At 40.2% G+C, this 20,503-nt stretch overlaps 1 protein-coding gene across 2 annotated transcripts in view; it reads left to right on the plus strand.

Moving 5' to 3' along the window:
* Positions 1–20,503, plus strand: part of CDK13 (cyclin dependent kinase 13) — a 76,887-nt gene that overhangs the window by 13,003 nt on the left and 43,381 nt on the right. For both annotated transcript variants that reach the window (XM_050937661.1, XM_050937662.1), the window contains exons 2-5: positions 1,199–1,807; positions 6,577–6,747; positions 8,010–8,149; positions 9,350–9,520. In XM_050937661.1, the coding sequence (XP_050793618.1) occupies positions 1,199–1,807; positions 6,577–6,747; positions 8,010–8,149; positions 9,350–9,520 (1,091 nt within the window). The remainder of the gene's footprint in view (positions 1–1,198; positions 1,808–6,576; positions 6,748–8,009; positions 8,150–9,349; positions 9,521–20,503) is intronic.

A 20,503-nucleotide genomic window follows, 5' to 3' on the forward strand; every position in this document is an offset into this window, starting at 1 on the left:
CGAAATATGGAGTCTATTGAATTAATAAAGTAAAAATGCATGTGAACTGGTATCTTTCACAATGGCTTCAAACAATTGCTGAGCTTTCTCTTTAACTACCAACATTTTCTCTTTTGGATATTTTCCCCTTCTGGGCACTTGTAAATGTGTGTCCTGTTCCGTTCTCTGCACATGTGCAGAAATCCAGATGATTGACATTCTTTTCTTCTCTCCCCCGTTGCGCTTCCTTTTCTGCAATGTAAATAAATAACATACGATAGTATGACAGCTTGTGGGTTACACATGCTTGTGATGAGGGGTAGGGGATATGCAGGGAGAATTATCGGTCCAAAAAAAGTATGGACTGTTACAAAAATGCATTAATACAGCATTACACTTGTATCATTATGTCCTCAGAAATGAAAGTTAAGATTGAATGCTGTCTTTCAGTTTGCCTCTTTGTGCGCAGCTCATCACAATAGTTTCTAACTATGTATTCAGTAGTATTTCTCAAATACAAGATAATGATAAAAAGTTACTGCAACAATAGTTAACCAGACATTTTGATAAGGCAGCAAATTCACAAATTAAGGTTCCTACAGCAATATTACTTCAGCTTCATAAATAGTGTTTTCTCTTCCTCTTTTTCTTCAGGTGTGTAACTTAGTATTTAAATTTGCTAAATATGTACTAGAAACATTAACAAGAGACACAAAATTGCAAAATTAACATTACTGTAGTTCCATAACTTTTTTCCTGTCAACGAAGCAATTTTTTATCCTCCTATTTATGTAGTTTTTTTAAAATAGTTGTTGCTTAGTATCAAGTTATTTCTATCAACAAGCAAAGAACAGTTCTGACACTGAGGAAGGAAATGAAACAGCTGATCAGAAGGCATGCAGTGTGTTTTCTGTGTGCTTATATTTTTGTGATTTCCTAATGACTTTTTACAAAGGAGCTGTGCAAAAAAAGATTCATAATATACCCCTAGGTCCTGCGTGGTTATGTCTGTGCTATGGATATTGTATTCAGAGATAGAGTTCTCATTGTTTCTGAAAGTTTTTCCTTATGCCTTTATTTAGATTCATGTTCACCCTTTAAACATAGTGATGGCAGTGGCAGTGTTTGCAAATGCTGTTCAGTAATAAGGAAGACAGGTTAAACAGACATTCTTTATTTTTAAGCCTAAATTGACCACATCTTTACTGTTTTGAAGCAGGAGATCAGCAAAATCCCGAAGCAGAAGCCCTTACTCGTCAAGACACTCAAGGTCTCGCAGCAGGCACAGATTATCTAGGTCCAGAAGTCGTCACTCGAGTATTTCTCCTAGCACACTGACTCTGAAAAGTAGCCTGGCAGCTGAGTTGAATAAGAACAAAAAAGCTAGAGCTGCAGAAGCAGCCAAAGCCAATGCAAAAATTTCAAACACCTCTACGCCTACTAAGGGAAACACTGACACTGGTGTGAGTGCACCTCAAACAAACAATGTGAAGGAGCTGAAGAAAATAAAAACTGAGCATACACCTTCTCCTACAAGTGGTGCAACTTTGAAAAACGACAAGACAAAAACAAAAGTCTCTCTTCAGGAAACAAAGGTGGAAAATAATTTGATTGTAGACAAAGTGGCTAAACAGAAAGCACCAGCAGTAGTAAAAGAGAATAAATCAGTTGCCATAAAGCAGCAACCAGTCACTGTAAAAGAGAAAAACAAACCACATACACCAAATCTAGGAACCAAGGAGAAAGATAAAAATGTTGCGCTGCTTACCTCCACACTGCCACCCTTGCCTTTCCCTCCTATGCTGCCTGAAGATACAGATACTGACAGGTGAGTATGTACATTCATGTGTATTTTTAAAGAAATCAAAACCTGCACAATTGCATAGGACTGATCAAAAGCTCCAATTTAGGCAGTTTGTTTCTGTTCTTCAGTTAACTTTGATTTAAGATGGTGGTTATTAGGAACTTAAAGGGGCAGAGACATTACTTATAAGTATAAGTAATTTACTTGTGTATTCTAGGAGTTAAGATGGGGGAAGGATTTGTTCTAAGATAACTTTGTCAGTAAAAATTCTACAGGAGAAGGACAAGCTGAAAATTAGAGGTGGATTGAAAAGTTTTGGTTTTTTTTTTAATAATTTGTGCACACACAAAATATTTAAGATCTCAAATCAGCTCGTATAACTTCAGCTACATATAACTAGACTTACGAAAAATGCATTTAGTAACAATATTTGAAAAGTACAGGTAGTTCCTCCATAATTTACTTGCCAAGGCTTTGAGTTGAGTGTTCATTTTTTCCTCTCTGATAGTAACAGCACTGACCCCCTACACAGTACTGTAACGAATGCAACTCCCTATTTCTTGAAGGGGTTAGCAACGTTGTAAGCACTGCAGTGGTAATGAGCACTGGTTTTAGCAAGTAAAGCAGCTCATAGTTTGTCTTTGAAGTGAATATGAACTACGAAAATATTATGTCCATGGTGAAGTATTTCTAGGTCCTAAATGGTTATGGAACCTAGACCATATTCAATTTTTTTTAAGCTCTGAGGTAGAAACCTTATCAGTATTAGAAAATTGTTAAATTGCAGCTTGTTGCTCTTTTCCTCTGATTTTTGGGCAATATTAAGTCTAGAGTGTGTATTACCAATACCACACTTTTATAGGCTCCCGGTTTTCAGTCTGTCCTTAGCTTGTAGATTAAGATTTTAAAAGATTAATGCCAAAAAAAAAAAGTCAACATGTGAAGGCATCTTACTTCATATTCTTAGCATTGAAACTGCAGTGATAACATGATTTAGAGATTCCATGCAACTGTGTAAAGACACTGCTTTGGCTTAAACCAATAGAGCAGTGGAGGGCAAACTATGGCCTGCGAGCTGGATCTGCCCCATCAGGGTTTTCAATCTGGCCCATGGGATTGCCAGCCCCATTGCACAGTAGGGCTAAGGCAGGCTCCCTCCCTTCCCTGGCCCCATGCCGCTCCTGGAACCGTCCGGCACCACATCCCTGCGGCCCCTGAAGGAGGGGGAGGGAGAGGGCCCATCTGCAGGCACCACGGCCAATGGCAGCTTCGTGGGTGGTACCCACAGGCGAGGCAGCACATAGTGGAGCCATCTGCCCCATCTCACCCCCAGGAGCCACTGCCGGACATGCTGGCTGCTTCTGGGAGCGGCACAGGGCCAAGGCCAGGGCAGGCAGGGAGCCTACCTTAGCCCTGCTGTGCACCGCTGCCACCTGGAAGCCGCTCGAGGTAAGCAGCGCTGGAATGGAGCTCGCATCCTGAACCACTCCCCTACCCTTGTCCTGAGCCTCTTCCTGCACACTGCATCCCCTCCCAACTCCCTGCCCCAGTCCTACATTTATGGCCCTGCATACAGTTTCCCCACCCAGATGTGACCCTCAGGCCAAAAAGTTTGCCCACCCCTCCACTAGAGAAGCATGAAACTTTATGTAGCATTGTAATCTTTCAAATTTAGGAGTGTTTATACTTGTTTGGTCTGCTTTCCTTTATCATTTTAAACTGTGTAGTAGCAGGCCATGTGTGTCTTACTATAAACAAAAGTTGCTAGGAATTCAGACTTAAATGGATGGATAAATATAAAAAACATAGGGTGTAATATGTGTTAAAGTACAAAGATTGTGAAAGAAATACGATTGAAATGTCTGACAAATTTCCTGTGTTATAGGAAATAAATTGCTTCTTTTCCTCAGAAGTGCCAGCAGAATTCAATCCATTCCTCCAAAACTGATGGATTTGTGTAGTGAACATGGGGATGCATGGCTCAGTCATACTCTCTTCGAAGATAGTGACAAAACTGCCTTTTGTTTTCATGAGAACAAGACTCTGGTCACAAATATCTACTGTAAATTATCTGGTCTAGAGCAGAGAGGAGGGCAAAAAATTAACCCCTAAAGGGTGTGGTCAGTTGAGCAACATTTATTTATTGAGGTGTGAAAGAAGAAATTGCTCCCTGATCCCAGCTGATAAACAGCTTCTGCCTGAAATAGAATGCTAAATATGCATTGTAATATATCCTAGCCAGTTTAACTTCAGATTATATTTTTATTCAGAAATAGTTGAGTTACCAATCTGAAAATTAGGGAGAGTCATGCGTACACAATATATTACAAACTGGATTTTAGAAACTAGTTCTAACGATTGATTTTATCTATGTAAATTAACATTCTAGTAGATAGTCCAAAAGGTACACTATTTGCCTACGTTACCAATCTATAAATGATTATATCACATTGTGACAAGATGATTGGAGATCTTATTGAAACTCAAAGGAAAAATACCTGGACTTCTACTTCTAATAGTCTAAGAGGAATTCAAGTCCAAATATTTTAAAGGACACTATCATTTCAAAATTAAAAGATTCTGCTTTTGAAAAAAGCTTTGGCTCCCTTTAGTAAAGTTGTGGCTTTTATAGTAACATTTTTCTATTTAAACGTGTTCTCTTCCCTGTTGTGTGAAAGACAAAGGGGGGAAATTGACTATATAAAAAATGCTGTCTAATATATACAGTAAAACGAGGAGTGTGGAGAATTTTCCTTAGTCTTTCATTTACAGTAATCTGAGATGTTACCCACTGTCTACTTGTAACACATTCAGATAGCCAGGTGATATTTTTAAAAATAAATAAATGGTATTCTGATGGCTCAAATGGTAACTAATACTCTAACGCAAAGGTAGAATTAAATTATACATGTAGCTTATTTTTTATGTAACTTTCATGAACATTATATTATAATTTGGAAGAACATTGGAAGGGAAGGAACCTCCTGAGTTGTAAAGTCCAGCCTCCTGCTATTGCAAGCAACTACATCATATAATCAGTTTCATGAACTTATCAAGCTCAATTTTAAAACCACTACTATTATTGGGAGGCAATTCCAAAGCCTGATGCCTTTGCTGGCTAGAAACCTTCTTTCCAGTGTTATGTTTTCGCGTTCCATAAAATAAGGCAATGCATTTCATTTCAAAACTGCTGTTTTTAGAAAAATGATTTTAAACTACTATGAGACTGACAGGGGGACGGGCGAACAGACTATTTTGGTTCAGTAACATTCTCAGGATAAGTATTACATCCTTCTAGATTTAGAAGCAAAGTAGCAGAAGGGACACTAATAAGGGGGAGTATGAAAAGACATAAGTGGATGAGAGGGAATATGATTGAAAGTTCTATATTAGACTTTTCATATTATTTTAGTAGACCAATTTTGGGTTCAAATAGCTATCCGTGAAGTTTGAAAACTTTGAAGAGCGGTGAGGCCTCCAGACAAGATCAGTTTTAAATCAATGTCAGAATGATTATTTATAGATCAGTTTTGCCAATGAAATAATAATAATATAGTTACTGAAAAGGTCCACTGTAACAGTGGAAAAAGTCACCATAGTACTGTATTTTTAGAGAGCTTATTTTTTTAAAATAGGCTAGTGAATAGCAGAGAGCCAAACGGTGACAGTCATATGGAGCAACAAGATGTGTGAGGCAATGTGGGACATAGTTAGACTCTCTGCCTCCATGTATGTGCTCATATGCTGCTTGTGCATCAGATTTTTTTTTTAATGGAATTAAAAGGAAAAAAAGGATTTTGCTCTTCTAACTGCGCCTTTCAAAATACTGTTGTAAGATGAGTAAGTATTATCCTCTCTTCACAGATGGGAAAATAGTAAAAGACCAGGCTCATTGATTTGCATGAGCTCACAAGTGAAGTGTGTGACAGAGACTTAGGGCAGGTCTTCACTACCCATCAGATCGGCGGGTAGAGATCGATCTGTTGGGGATTGATTTATTGCATCTCATCTAGATGCGGATAAATTGATCCCCAAACGCGCTCCCCATCGACTCTGGAACTCCAGCTCGCAAGAGGCGGAAGCAGAGTTGATGGGGGAGCAGCAGCGGTCAACTCGCTGCCGTCCTCACAGCCAGGTAAGTCAGCCTAAGATACGCTGACTTAAGTTGCGTATCTTAGGTTGACACCTTCAAACCCCCCCCCCCCCCCAGCCCCGTTTAGACCAGGGATCAATCCAGGTTTCCTGACTACCTGTCCTGGCCTCTGATACATGCTGTCATGACTAACTTTAACATTCACCAGGAAAAAGATAAAAGTATTCTTCATCTTAGTTCACAGCTTCAGCAGCAACTCAGCAGTCAGCTCTGTAGTTCTTGACAGGTTTCAGAGTAGCAGCCATGTTAGTCTGTATCCGCAAAAAGAACAAGAATACTTGTGGCACCTTAGAGACTAACAAATTTATTTGAGCATAAGCTTTCGTGGGCTACAGCCCACTTCATAGGATGCACAAAAAGCCCACGAAAGCTTATGCTCAAATAAATTTGTTAGTCTCTAAGGTGCCACAAGTACTCCTGTTCTTTTTTCGGTAGTTCTTAGATCACTCTGTTTAGTAGTCACATGTAAAACATAAACAAATGTCCTCTGGGCTGTAAAAGCAGAGACTGCTGCAAAAGCAGACTCTATGAAATAGTCACTAGTGGTGAATTCCACTGAGGTCTCACCCCCATTAGGTTTTTAGTCATGAAACGGAAAAGAATTTTAGTCCGTTTTAGCTGATTCTGTTCATCTTTATAGTTTGCGAGGGAATCTTTCAGTGAAGGCAGTTAAAAAGGAAGTGGAGAAGAAACTCCGACATCTGCTTGCAGACTTGCCACTCCCACCAGAGTTGCCTGGAGGAGATGATTTATCCAAAAGTCCTGAAGAAAAGAAACCAGCAGTTCAGTCACACAGCAAAAGGAGGCCGAAGTATGTTTACTACTTACTTTTTTTTTTTTAAAGGAACTGCATGTAAGACAAAGTGATATACAAGTTTCTTCAAAATATAAAAATTTGAAATATATATAATTTCCCTGTTGTTTTATAATTATTCAACATAGGATGTAGTGGAAATAGATTAATGCCTTCAGCAAATCTTGAATCAGGATGCATCAATTTACTTCTACTTTGTGCTATTTAAGCCTGTGTTTTAACCATTAAATGACTCAGTGTTTTATTTCTGAGGGTCTTCTAGACAGGCAAGGCAGTCCCTAGGTTCACTGGCACCATTTGAGAAGTTGGAATTTTGTACTGCCCACCATTTCCCTATTTGCCTCATTTCCACTAAGTTTCTCTGAACCCTATTCACTTATTTATCCTCATCCTTTGGTCCCTCATCCTTCTGCCCTTCTATGTGCAGTAATGAGGGACCAAATGAGCAGAAACTGCAGACAAAAAGAAAGTGGTTTGGAATAGGCTTGTTGGTGAGTAACTGTGAAGGTCCTCTTTAGATGCAGAACTGAAAGTGCCCACTCAACCCATGCTTAAGACAGTTACTTGGTTTTATATCCTCTTGCTTGTATACCCTCCCTTAAAGCACCACATTAAAAACTTTCCCTTGAAATTCATTGTTGTGTAAACTGTCCAGAAAGTGATTAATATGTAAGGCTAGCTGCTGTTCCTTTCTTTGCACCCTTTAATCCTTTACCAATGAGGTTGCAGCATTTATAACACTTTGAAGAAGGTAGATACTGAATGAGAGATCTCGTATGATCGTTAAATATACTAACCACTGGATAGGCATCTTTTAATAATTAGTGAAGTGTGTCTGTATTATTTTGGATGGACAGATGCAGAAACTGTTAGGTAAAATGTGACTCAAAATATCTCTTTCCTTAGACAAAATAATTTTGCTTTTTTTATAAATTTCAGTGGAGACCATTTTTAAACAAACATTCCTTTGTGCTGTTTTCAATGCGAATAATGCAGTTTTGTGCTAAGGCAAGAGAAATGCAAAGTGATTGACTAGAAAGAGTTTCAGTTTCATTTGCCATCTAACTAGTCTGTTTTCTTTGTCCAAGTTGAGAGAAATTAAAAGAACATAAATGTTGAAAGTTGAATTCATTCAGTTCTCTCAGATCTGTTTTTCTAAGACGTTAGTAATATGAAAGGTTACTTTTTACAGATAACTTGTTTCTGAACATTTTGATTTTTTTATGGATGTATTTTTAGAACTAATTTTTATTTAACAGAATATGTGGACCACGCCATGGTGAAACAAAGGAAAAAGACATTGACTGGGGAAAACGCTGCGTGGATAAATTTGATATAATTGGCATTATTGGAGAAGGCACTTATGGGCAAGTTTACAAAGCCAGGGATAAGGATACGGGTAAGATCTAAAAATATATAATGAATGAGTGCTGTTAACTACAGAATTGCAGTATTACATGGATTTAATTTGGTATGTTTTGTAAAATGCTTATGCTTTTCTACCCTTCTCATCTTGGAAAATTCTTCAGAATTGTGTTGTATTTTGATCCTGGTACTTCTCCATAGTAGTAGTAATTTCTCTATCCTGTTTAAAATCATGCAATAACCCGCAGTTACTAGAAGCATAGGGTGCAGGTATTTTTTGGCCAATTTCCTACTTCAGCTTTCATGCTTTGAAGACAGTTAAAGTGAGAAAGAAAAGAGAGAGGCACAGCAGTAATGCTTGTAGGAACTATTGATGAAAGAAGCTGTTGAACAAAGGGTATATTCTGGAACTTTGCAGTTTCTCCTTCTGCAACTTCATAGCTACTACCTGAAATAATATAAAGGAGGAGGGCCTCCTGATCTGACATGTGATCTCTAAGGTTGCTTTTCCTATAGTAGTCAGATAATTCTCATTTATGGCACCATAGTTTAATTAAAAGCTGAAATGTTGCAAAACTTGTAACTGCCTATCTGTTTGTTATGTGTCTTTCTCGGAACACCAGCCATGGGGTATCAAAGGACATTTTGGTCAGCACCTTATAATAAGCAGTATTTTGAGATTAAGTTTCCTGATGTATGCTATTTTATTTTCTTGTTTGATCTCACTTTACATTAGTATTCTTTGCTGTATTACAAATGTGTTAGATGTATTGCTTATCAAAAGGAAAAAAGATGCAAGAAAGAACCTTCCTCTATTTCTAACCTCAGGTGTCCTGTAATGTGAAATCCGCAGCATGCATAGGCCTTTAAATGTAGAGATGCTGTTGACTCTCATTCTTGTGTGTGTGTGTGCTTAGTGATTGGAAACCCAAGGAGGCAGATTCGATTGCAGATGAGGAAGAAGGCTATTTAGTAGTTGTGAGAAAGTTGTCTTATAGTTTCACTTCTGCAAAAGATTTGGTGTCTGAGCTGTGAGAGTGTTCTTAACATGGACCTGAATTTACTTTTTAAATTTATTTTTAGTTCAGGTGCACATACTGGAACATGAATGATTAACATCTTTTTTTCTTTTTAAAAATTGTAATTCAAAAAGACTGTATTGAGTGACAAAAAATCTGAACTTCATTTGTTTGAGTGCTATCCTTCATGTTTTTATATTTAAACCTTCTCATAGGAGAAATGGTGGCGCTAAAGAAAGTACGGCTGGATAATGAAAAGGAAGGTTTTCCAATTACAGCTATTCGGGAGATTAAGATTCTTCGACAGCTCAACCATCAAAGCATTATCAACATGAAGGAAATAGTGACAGATAAGGAAGATGCTTTGGACTTCAAGAAGGACAAAGGTATGTACACATGCACAGGGCAACTACTTCTCTGCAGTCCCATGCTCAAAGCAAATATTAATTCAGTATCTGCAAGTGGAAGTTTTATTTAAGAAGTGCATTTACAGATAGTAGCCTTTCAGCAAGGAGTTGTAAATGCTACTTGTTCTCTATACAAGCCCTTTATTTAACAAACAAATAAATACCATTGCTTTTTGGAGTATTAATGTGAACCCTCTCAGAACAGAATAAATGTAACTTTGATTTACAGTGTGGATGTGAAGATGCCTATTATATGTAGATTAAGTAGGATTAACAGACAATGGGAAGCTGTCATTTGGAGTCCAATTTAGACTCCACTCTGCTCTCCTTGTTTTCTCCTGCCTCACTGGAATACTGCAGTCTCATTTCTTTAGGGAAAACATTTTCCTTACAGGCCTAGGTTATATTTGTCTTTTGATTTCATTTTTTGGACTTGGCATGAGTGCAGATGACAGAAGGAAGCAAAAGAGCAAAATGATGTATAAATTGGTCGTCTTTGAAGGCCAAAGTACAGATGAATTTATTAGTAAGTAAGATGGATTTGTTCTTGCATGTCAGAGGCCTACAAACTTTCATCATCTTTGTTCGCTCTTCTTGAGCTACAGCAACCCTCAAAGCAGATAGCAGTAAGGCTACAGTAGGGAAATTTGTACAGGGCTGTTGTGATGTGCTCTTTGCAAGTGTAAATCTGACAATAGAGCTGGTCATTCCATCTTTGGAGATATCTTTCATGCAGTAATCTACCAGGCTGTTCTTAGTAAACCTTGGCTTGTTTGGATCTCTAAGCAATAGGTGTCTTCCTGTTAAAATTTTTGCCCGAGAAAACATCATTTTAGGGAATTTGGATACCTATGACGTGTTAAATAGATCCAGTCTGTTCTGTGCTAATTGAGCCAGGCCCCATAAAGGAGAATTTTCTTACCACCAATTTTTTTGTGTTGATTAGTTAGGAATCTATAAAAGAATCTGTGAAAATGTGAGGTTTTTATATGGGCTACTAATCAAAACCAATTTGTTTTTCCTGCTGTGGAAGTACTGAGTGGGGAGAGAGTAGGACAAGTGAGTGGTGCTAAGCTAAACAAAGTGCTGTAAAATGAGCTTTTCGCTGGTTCCTCTCTGTCCTAATGTGCATGTAAGGAGGAACTGTTTCTGTTCTGTGCCAGTAGAATCCTGAACTCAGAGAAGAAATTGGTAGTAAGAAAAGTTCCCGTTTTGTAGTTATTGAATATCAAAGAATCCCAGGGGCCTCTAAAAACTAAATCAATGACCATATAGTCACTTCATCCATCATCAAAATGCAGTCTCCTTTGAAAGGAATGTGAATGTTGTTTAGTACAGTGCAGCAGCACTGCACAATAGATCAGATAGGAAAAGATGAATATATTATACAGCCAATTGACACATTGAGTGACATTTTGTTTAGGCAGAAAGAAGTAGCATGAATTTGGTTATGGTGCCAAGGTTAAAATCCCTACTCTTGCAAGATGTCCCGTAGGGGCAGTAATAATCCAAGACACTGATTTTTATGTGTCATCCAAAAGAGATGACTTCCACCAGGGTTCGGTAGTGACTGTGGTAGTGAAGGGTGTGCCTCGAACACATGCCATTTGTAGCAGGTAACTTAGATTTTCCATGTTGCTTTTTTTTTTCTGTTCAGTTGTTAATCAGGCTGATTTCTACTTAGCTCATGAAAACAGATTGCATGATCATTCAGCCTAGCTATTGTTACTGTCTTATTGCTGAAAGTGTCTTTTCCTTCTCTCTTCTGTCACTCATGCCACATCTAAAATTAGATTGTAAACTCTTTAGGATAGAGACAGTTTCTTTTTGTAACGTGCCTGGCACGTTATGGTACTATCAAATTAATTAATCCCTTTTTTGGGCTGAGCTTGTACTTGTGATACTGATTCCCTTTTTATATTTGATATTTATAACAAAGAGAACTGTTTTCAGCTGTTGTTAAAATACTAATGTGAATTTGGACAGTCTTCTAATATGGCGTTTCTGTGAAGTGGCTTAAACAGAACTAGTCTGACAACAACCTCTTCATAAACAGACAGTATTGGCAAAAGGGTATACAAGACTTTTACTGTTGCAGGCTATGTGAGAAGAAGTTGCAGTCAGAAATTTGCTTTTTGGGTTACTGCTTCTCTCTGTTGCCCCATGGATTATGGTTTATGAGATGACCTTTGTTGGTGAGAAGTTGTAGCCACATCACATTCCTGACAGCCTGGAGCTAGAACAAGCACACTGTTCTTCAGTTTTCACAATAAACTGTCACAACCTGTATTTTTAACTTGGATTCTTAATTTAAAGAAACTTTAATAATGGTTATTTTTAAATTTATTTATCCGGTTCAAGATATACAGCATAGCAGTTCCTGCAGTGAAGAGACAGTTGAATTTACTTTTCCAGTAATAGCCTTACTATCTTGATCTTCTAAAAATGCTTTAGGTTAAAGTTTGATTTAAAAAAATAAAGAATAACCTAATGCTTAAAACTAACATGTAAAAGAGTGAGGCACATGCAGATATTTTCGAATGCTGTTATACCCTCTGATTTTAGTTTGCAGGTTTGGTTTTGAATGTGTTAGTGTGTCAGACTAGTGAAAATGCCAAACTATGGACTATTTCTTGATAAAACTGAATCTTTGATTTTAAGAACAGGTAATTCTGTTTTGATGGGAATATAAGAATTATTTTTATATATATATTCATCTGTCTCTTTAGATAAAAAAATTAACTCCACCCACTTGACATTTAACGATTGCCTATGTATGAGTAGCCCCATTTTAGACAGCATAGCCAAGAACATAGATTTGGCTGACTCTTTCTGAAAGTCCATATGGTGAAGTGGGTGAGACTTGGGTCAGCTATATCAAAGATCAGAGTTCTGGTTCCTCCTTGTGTAACCTGACAGTGGAGCATGAGGCCTTGCTCAGTAATGATTGTGAAAGGCACCAAATTATTAACAACAAATTAGAAGAAATCTAAAACTCATGGCTTCCTGGCTCCCAACCCAGGTTACACCCCCCCCCCGCCCCCCTGGCAGTTGGGTGTTCAAATATAGGGAGGAGAAATAGGAGGATACATTTTGTGTGTCTTGTCAGGAGTTCCAGGTCTGTGTGGCATGCTGAAAGGAAATGGTGAGTTGATGCATGAGCATTGCTAATGGAATGTTAAGGAATTTTGATAGCAGGCTTTTAGCAAGTTATACTGAGGAAAACACAGATGGAACAGGACCATTTCAGATCTTTTAACTGCGCCAAATCCAAATGGATTTTCATGGGAACAGCAAAGGGCACCTCACTTACCTCAGGTCTGCCCCCTTGCCAGAATTCCAAGTCTTACTGCAAATCATTGAGTTATTAGAGCTTTTTTTTTTTTTTTTTAAGTCAAATGTGTAATGGAAAGTATTAGACAATGTTAATATAAGGGTTGTTGCTGCCCCACCTATAAAACACATGCTGTTATCTAAACAAAGCAGGTCACAAATATAAAGCTGAAAATACTTTACTTAATATGTGCATTTCTAATATGCCAATACTTGAGAAGGAAAAAAACATATTGGGAATCACTGGGTGAAGAAATCCTCAGAGGTGATATCTGGGGCATTAATAGGAAAAAGCTGCTCTGAGTTGTTTCAGCTTCTGAACTGGGATTGGGTCTTTTGAGGATTTGATCTATGTTCAAGGAGGGGAGAAAAATTAACTACCTTTTCTAGACCAATAGGATTGAGTGACTGCAGTGTGTATATACATATATACATATAATTTTTTTTTCCAGGGTGAGAGGGGGTTAAATTCTAATTTACTGAAAGAGATGTATCTGTACTTACAAGGTATTCTGCTTTTAACAAGGTATAAAGCCACACTTCTCACGTGTGGAAGGTAATCTTTAGATACTTCTTAGTACCTGAGCTTCTCAGCTGCCAAATTGTACTTCTTGCATCTGAGACCCTCCATTATCTTATGATGAAGGCTTTGTCTTGTGACCAACAGGCTACAGAAACTGTGGCTGTCACAACCTCTAGCTATAGTAGAAGCAAATGGCTTTAACTGTGTGGGTCCTTGTGACAAACACCATAACCAGCTCTCATCTTTGTATTTTTGGCTTCTCTTTGTGTTTGCCTGCTGCAGCCTGAGGGCAGTACTGCTTGCTGAAAGTGTAAATCTCCTCCCATGCCCATTGACTGACTCTGAAGGCTTGTCTACACTGCCAATTGAACGACACAGTTTTTTTCGTTCACAGATGCTTAAAAAAGCCCCCTGTAGCTGAAAGCTATGTAGTGTGTAGACAGCCTGAGGCCATGTCTACATCTAAAATTTTGCAGCGCTGGTTGTTACAGCTGTATTAGTACAGCTGTATAGGGCCAGCGCTGCAGAGTGGCCACACTTACAGCAACCAGCGCTGCAAGTGGTGTTAGATGTGGCCACACTGCAGCGCTGTTGGGCGGCTTCAAGGGAGGTTCGGGGAACGCGAGAGCAAACCGCGGCGAAGCTGGTCTCCTTTCCCGGTTTGCTCTCTCGTTCCCCGAACCCCCGAACAAGCAGGTCTCCTTCCCTGCGGTTTGCAGGGTGGTTCGGCGAACGCGAGAGCAAACCGGGAAAGGAGACCAGCTTCGCCGCGGTTTGCTCTCGCGTTCCCCGAGCAAGCAGGTCTCCTTCCCTGCGGTTTGCTGGGTGGTTCCGGGAACGCGAGAGCAAACCGCGGCGAAGCTGGTCTCCTTCCCCGGTTTGCTCTCGCGTTCGCCGAACCCCCGAGCAAGCAGGTCTCCTTCCCTGCGGTTTGCTGGGTGGCTCCGGGAACGCGAGAGCAAACCGCGGCGAAGCTGGTCTCCTTCCCCGGTTTGCTCTCGCGTTCCCGGAGCCACCCAGCAAACCTCAGGGAAGGAGACCTGCTTGCTCGGGGTTCCGGGAACGAGAGAGCAAACCGGGAAAGGAGACCAGCTTCCCCGCGGTTTGCTCTCGCGTTCCCGGAGCCACCCAGCAAACCGCGGCGAAGCTGGTCTCCTTTCCCGGTTTGCTCTCGCGTTCCCGGAGCCACCCAGCAAACCGCGGCGAAGCTGGTCTCCTTTCCCGGTTTGCTCTCGCGTTCCCGGAGCCACCCAGCAAACCGCAGGGAAGGAGACCTGCTTGCTCGGGGTTCCGGGAACGAGAGAGCAAACCGGGAAAGGAGACCAGCTTGATTACCAGAGGCTTCCTCCTTCCACGGAGGTCAAGAAAAGCGCTGGTAGGTGTCTACATTGGATTACCAGCGCTGGATCACCAGCGCTGGATCCTCTACACCCGAGACAAAACGGGAGTACGGCCAGCGCTGCAAACAGGGAGTTGCAGCGCTGGTGATGCCCTGCAGATGTGTACACCTTCAAAGTTGCAGCGCTGTAACTCCCTCAGCAGCGCTGCAACTTTCTGATGTAGACAAGCCCTGAGAGAGGGATGTGTGTTCCAGAAGCCATTTACCCTTTGTTACCTCTCTTTAGAAGTTATGGGTTTTTCTTGTCTTTGGGGATGTCTGTGTGAAATTACCTGTGGTGATGGAAGGGGTTCTCCTATTGGTGTAGATTGGTCTAGGGACATTTACATAGAGCACATCACCGGCCACCGCCAATACCAAGAGTGAGCCGGCGTGGCTCTGTGCACCCACGGGGGGAGGAGGCCTATAAACCCCCCCTACTGAACCATATCCCCTAAGCCCTAAAGCCACCGGCCTAGATTCCACCATGCGAGGGTCATCCTGTCCCCATTACCTGGCCCACTTACTTATACCCATGACTGCGTGTAACCCACTGTATGAGCGATGTACCCTCACTGCTTCCCTACTGCTTCTTGATCCCACCCACCATACACCCCGCATTGGGGGACCTTGCAGACTATATATGTTATGTGCTAACCAATTCCCACATACCAGCGTCCCCCTATACTCTGTATGTTGCCCCCAATGACCAACAACTGACGCTTTGAACTCTTTGTATCATTTTTATTTAAACATTCTCTAATAAACTTTTAAATCTACCTCACAGAGATGCCAGATAGATTAGCAGAAGAATTTTTCACACTGCTGAGTGGTGTAGCTAGGTGGACTTAAGTTTTCTAGTATAGACCAGCCCATAGCTTTGGTTACAGGTACATCTGCTCTACAAGCTCTATGGTGATACAGTTGGATTATAGGTATACAGTTGGATTATACTGCTATAGTATGGACACTTGCTACAGCAATGGAAAGGGTTTTCCACCCCTTTGAGAGGCAGTAACTATGTTGAAAGAAGAATTCTTCCATTGTCTGAGATTGGCTTAACTGTGTGTCTCGGGTCTGAATTTTTCAAACCTCTTAGCGATATAGCTAGATTTACCTAAGTTTTAGATATTTAGTAGGCCTAAAAAGCTCTTGCATATTCTGACATCCCCATGTCAATCAGCCGTAGTCATTTTCACTCAGTGAACTCTTCAAGCACATACCCTTTCTCTGCATCTAGGGCAGCCACTCCTAATTTTCAAACCAATTTTTCCTACGTACTGCATACAATAGAGTTTTGAACCATCTCTGTTTTTTAAGAGATGGGCTGTTGAAAATACAAAGACCCTTTAATTAAATAGCTGACTTCCAAATGGCTAACCCAGCTATATTACTGCTCTTCTTGGTGCATATGCTTGCTTTCCTTTTCTGCTGAACACAGTGGAGGGGGTTAGTGTGGTCTTTACTAAATTTCCTTTATTCAGCTGCCATGAAACACAAATTATTGCTTGTCTCGTCTTCTATTGTTATGGGGCCCTCCATCACAGCCCAAATGTAACAATAATTAAGCCTGCATTTTTCATGTGATTCAGTTCAAAACTGATGGTATCCAAGTGGTTTTCAGAAGCCTTCAGCTGTTAGGAGAGGAAACCAGAAGACATGCTGATTTTGCTGTTAAACCACTTAAACTGCAAGAGGAATTAAGATTAAATAGTTGAGCAACACAGTGATATCCCAAAAAGACAAGGAGTCCTGGTTTGAGAGATTCTGATGAGGAAGCAGATCTGACTGACAGATTCCTCGCTTCTGGAAACTCCATTTAGAAACTAGGCTAACCTGAAGCATATTGACTTCATGGTGGCACTGGACATATTGCTGCTGCTACTTTGGCAAGGTAGTCAGTGACTAAACTTCTGAAAAGGTTTTTACCTCTGTTCTGATTTTTGACTCGCAGAACAAAGTCCCTATGAACTTTGTATGACTGGTTACTTTCTTCCAGCTATCAGGCAGTTCTGTAGTCTTTCTGAAAGCCTGTGAGGATTCCCTGACAGCAGTCATGCAATCATCAGAGAATACTTCACTGCAGAGCTGTCTCTCTGTTCCCATTGTAAGTAACTTTACCCAGGCTTCCCAGGACTAATATGAAGTCTGTTAGGAACTGCAGAACTTAGTGACGGCATGGTGTTCGAAGGGTCATGAGGAAAAGCGTTTTTTTGCAGCCTGGTCATTATATTGGCCATTTCGTGCTTCCTATAGTACTGGTAGTGGGGGTGGGCTAGCATAGAACAGATATAAGAGGTATGGATCTGTTCAGGTAATAAAGAACATCTCTTCCCTTTGCTTGCTCATCTGGGATCTTTGACAAGTTGAAATAGTGTAAGTGGTGGTGTAACTGGAAACTGCCCACTTCCACAGGTGACACGTTTGGAGAAATATCTCTGGAAACATGGAGACTTCCTCCCTAGAATAAGGTGTCAGCTATCAATTTTTTTTGGCTAGTCAGGTTTAATGTCTTTCTCTGATTTGACTTCCTCATTGTTATTGGCCAGATTGTTCATCTTCCTATGAGGAAGAGCTTCTATACACAGTAAAAGCTTTGATATCCAGCATGTTGGGGAATGTGAGGTGCCGATAAGTAAAAATTTCTGGTTGACAAGGAGAGAGTTTCTGTGTGGGAGGGGGGCTCAAGGCTGGTGATTGGGGTGCAGGAGGGAGTGTGGGGTGCTAGATCTGGGCAGGCTCATCTTGGGTGAGACTGTGTGCTGCCTCCAGTACACCAGCTAAAATGTCTGGAATGGTTTGCTTATTTATTTGAGGCAGATATTCCTTTTCTACACTTAGGTTGGGCTCTGACTCAGCATGGATGGGGGTCTACTTGTTTGGCTATTAAACTCCCAGCTTGCCATCTGTAATCCTATGTTAGAACAACATGAGAAGCTCTGAGAGGTAGTGAGGACTCCTGATCTGTATTGTCTCTAATGCAAATCTAGAAGAGACCTTTGTATGATTTCTCATTCCATTGGGCGAATATCTGGAGCAATGCAGGCACCAGATATTTGGTAACTACTTTCAAGGACTAGGTAAGCTCTTGCAGTGACAGGTCTTTCACTTGAGAAGTATCTGGCCACGGAATTTGTTTGGAAACAAAGCAATCTGAGACAGTCTGAGTGTACAGCATAGAGGATTATTAGAAAACAAATTACAGGAATGCAAATCTTGAAGAAATAGAAGATGAGTAGAGTATGATATGTAGTAGTATCACACAAGAATATAGTCATCTGTAGCTTATACAGAAGATATAGGAAAACCTTAATAGAATGAAAAGATGCTAACCAGGGGCTAAAGGGAATGAGGAGGACTCTTAGAAACAAATTAAGGTGACAAGTACTAGAGAGAGAGAGAACAGTTTTAATGAAGGAATAAAATGGATTCATATAACTGAGCTATTGTACTTCTTGTTAAAACAGATGGAACAAGAATCATAACATAGATTGGGTTGATTAGAAAGTAAATGTTTTTATAAGGAGCAACTGATTAAGAAACTATATGTGACACTTAAATGTACACATCAGCTGGATGGGAAAACATGTGAGGGCATTAGAAGAATTACATAACAAACTTCTTGTATGACTAACAGTGCTTCTGAATAGTCTTTGACTACCATAAAGGTTATGGACAACTGGAGAAAAGAAATGGAGTACTAGTGTTAAACAAAATTTCTAACCATTGCTGTCCCAAATTTATGTTTTTAAAAAAAGGAACAAATACTAAGAAAACACTAAATATCTAGAGGATTACAAAAATATAAGTAATAAGCAGCACCAATTTATGAACAAATTACCTAACAAACTCAATTGTTTTAGGCAGCATTTCAAAGTGAGTGAGTGAAAGGAAAGCAAAATATATAATATGTTTGTATTTAGTACAATTTTTAATTAAATCATGAAATCTTATGTTAATTCATTTTGCAACTAGGCTTGTAAGTGATTACTGTTACATGGACAGAACATCGGCTGAAGGACCATAAACAAAGCATAATAATAAATGGTAAAATATCAAATTGGGAGAAGATGCCTTAACAAGGTACTACAAGTATTGGGATTAGAGCTAGCTTTAATTTTATTAATGATTTGAAAGCACTAACTAAACTTAAAGTATTAATTTGGAAAGCATTGTGAGCACCAAGGGCAGAGAAATAATGCAAAGGGATTTAGAAACATGAGTGTAGCACCACCTACTATTTAGGTTGCCCGACTTTTCCCATTATAAGGCTCTGTTTTCAGTTGCCTATAATTTTGTCAGTCTTTAACCAGCAGGGATGCAGTTTTCCTTGCTGAGTGTCTGCTTTTGGTTGGTGGTGGTTTTTTTTTTTTAAATTCCAGCCAAAATGGTTTACCTATTCCCAAGAATGAGGCTAGGAGAAAATACCTGGTTTTCCCCATATTAAATTTTGGCAGACTTTCCTTTGAACAGCTCTAGTACCGCCATGCTTTGGAGCAAGGACTTGGCAGGGTTGTTGTGCCTTTTACCATTCCCGTGAAAATTGTCCCAATGTGGCCAAGTTATAAGCCTTTGAAAAATCAGTTTGTACATTCTCAACAGAGGCTTCCTAGCTGAGCAGCATTTTCTTTGTAGTTGCAGGTGTGTACCTTGCCAAATCTGGACACCTCAGCTGAGAGCTGGGACACTCTCTCCTGTGCTCTTAATGACTTCCCTAATGGGACAAGGCAGCATGGGGGAGGAAACTGCCTGATTCAAATGCAGAAAGGGATAAGAGGGAGTAGCTTATGATGAATGGGGGATTACGACTGGGATTTAGAGTAGTCGGGGCAAAGCAAGGGAACTGGGAGCTGTGAGGGGATTCTGAATAGCTGGATAAGGTGACTGGGGCTGGGAGGAAAATTTAGGGGTGGGGAACGGAGTTTGGATTCTATTCTATACAGGTTTTATACCATGTTCAGCACCATACAATAACTCCTCACTTAACATCATCCCAGTTAACATTGTTTCGTTGTTACATTGCTGATCTATTAGAGAACATATTTATTTAAAATTGCTCACATTCTTATTGTTGAGAGTTTCATTGTGCCAGAGGAGTGATGTTTTCGACTATGCTCTTTGATCTGGAGTTGTAGGTTCTCTGGGGCTGGTCTTTTCAGGACAATGATTTAGAGATAAGGATCAAGACTCTGAATTTGATTCGAAGTTCTATGGGAAGCTAATGTAGAGAGGGAGAACGGGTATGTTGTGCTCATAGTAGCTGAGGAGATGCACTGTGGCATTTTGTACTTGTTGGAGCTTCCCAGATGCTGATGGTTTCATGCATAGTATGTCACATTGCTGTAATCTGGTTGAGGGGTGACAAAGGCATAAATAAGTGAGGCCAGCTCTTCATCCACCAGGATGGGAGGGAGTCTCCTAGCCAACTGGAGATAGAAGAAAGTATTACTCTCAGCTGTTGCAATGTGAGAGCTTAGCATTGGATGAGGAACCTGGGGGAAAGGAGGAAATGGGGATGGGGAGACAGATCTGATGAGGAACTGGGTGTGGGAGGAGAACTGGCACTGTCTAGGCAAAAGCAGCAAAGATTCTTTGCTGCTTTTACAGATCCAGACTAACACGGCTACCCTCTGATACTTGTCTAGGCAAAGAGATTGGGATAGTGAGTTGGATTGGGGGAGGGGGCACTAAAACTTGATGAGAAGATTGAGACTGGGAGCCAGTGGGG

The sequence above is a fragment of the Gopherus flavomarginatus genome, chromosome 2, assembly GCF_025201925.1.
Source record: "Gopherus flavomarginatus isolate rGopFla2 chromosome 2, rGopFla2.mat.asm, whole genome shotgun sequence".
Lineage (NCBI taxonomy): Eukaryota > Metazoa > Chordata > Testudines > Testudinidae > Gopherus > Gopherus flavomarginatus.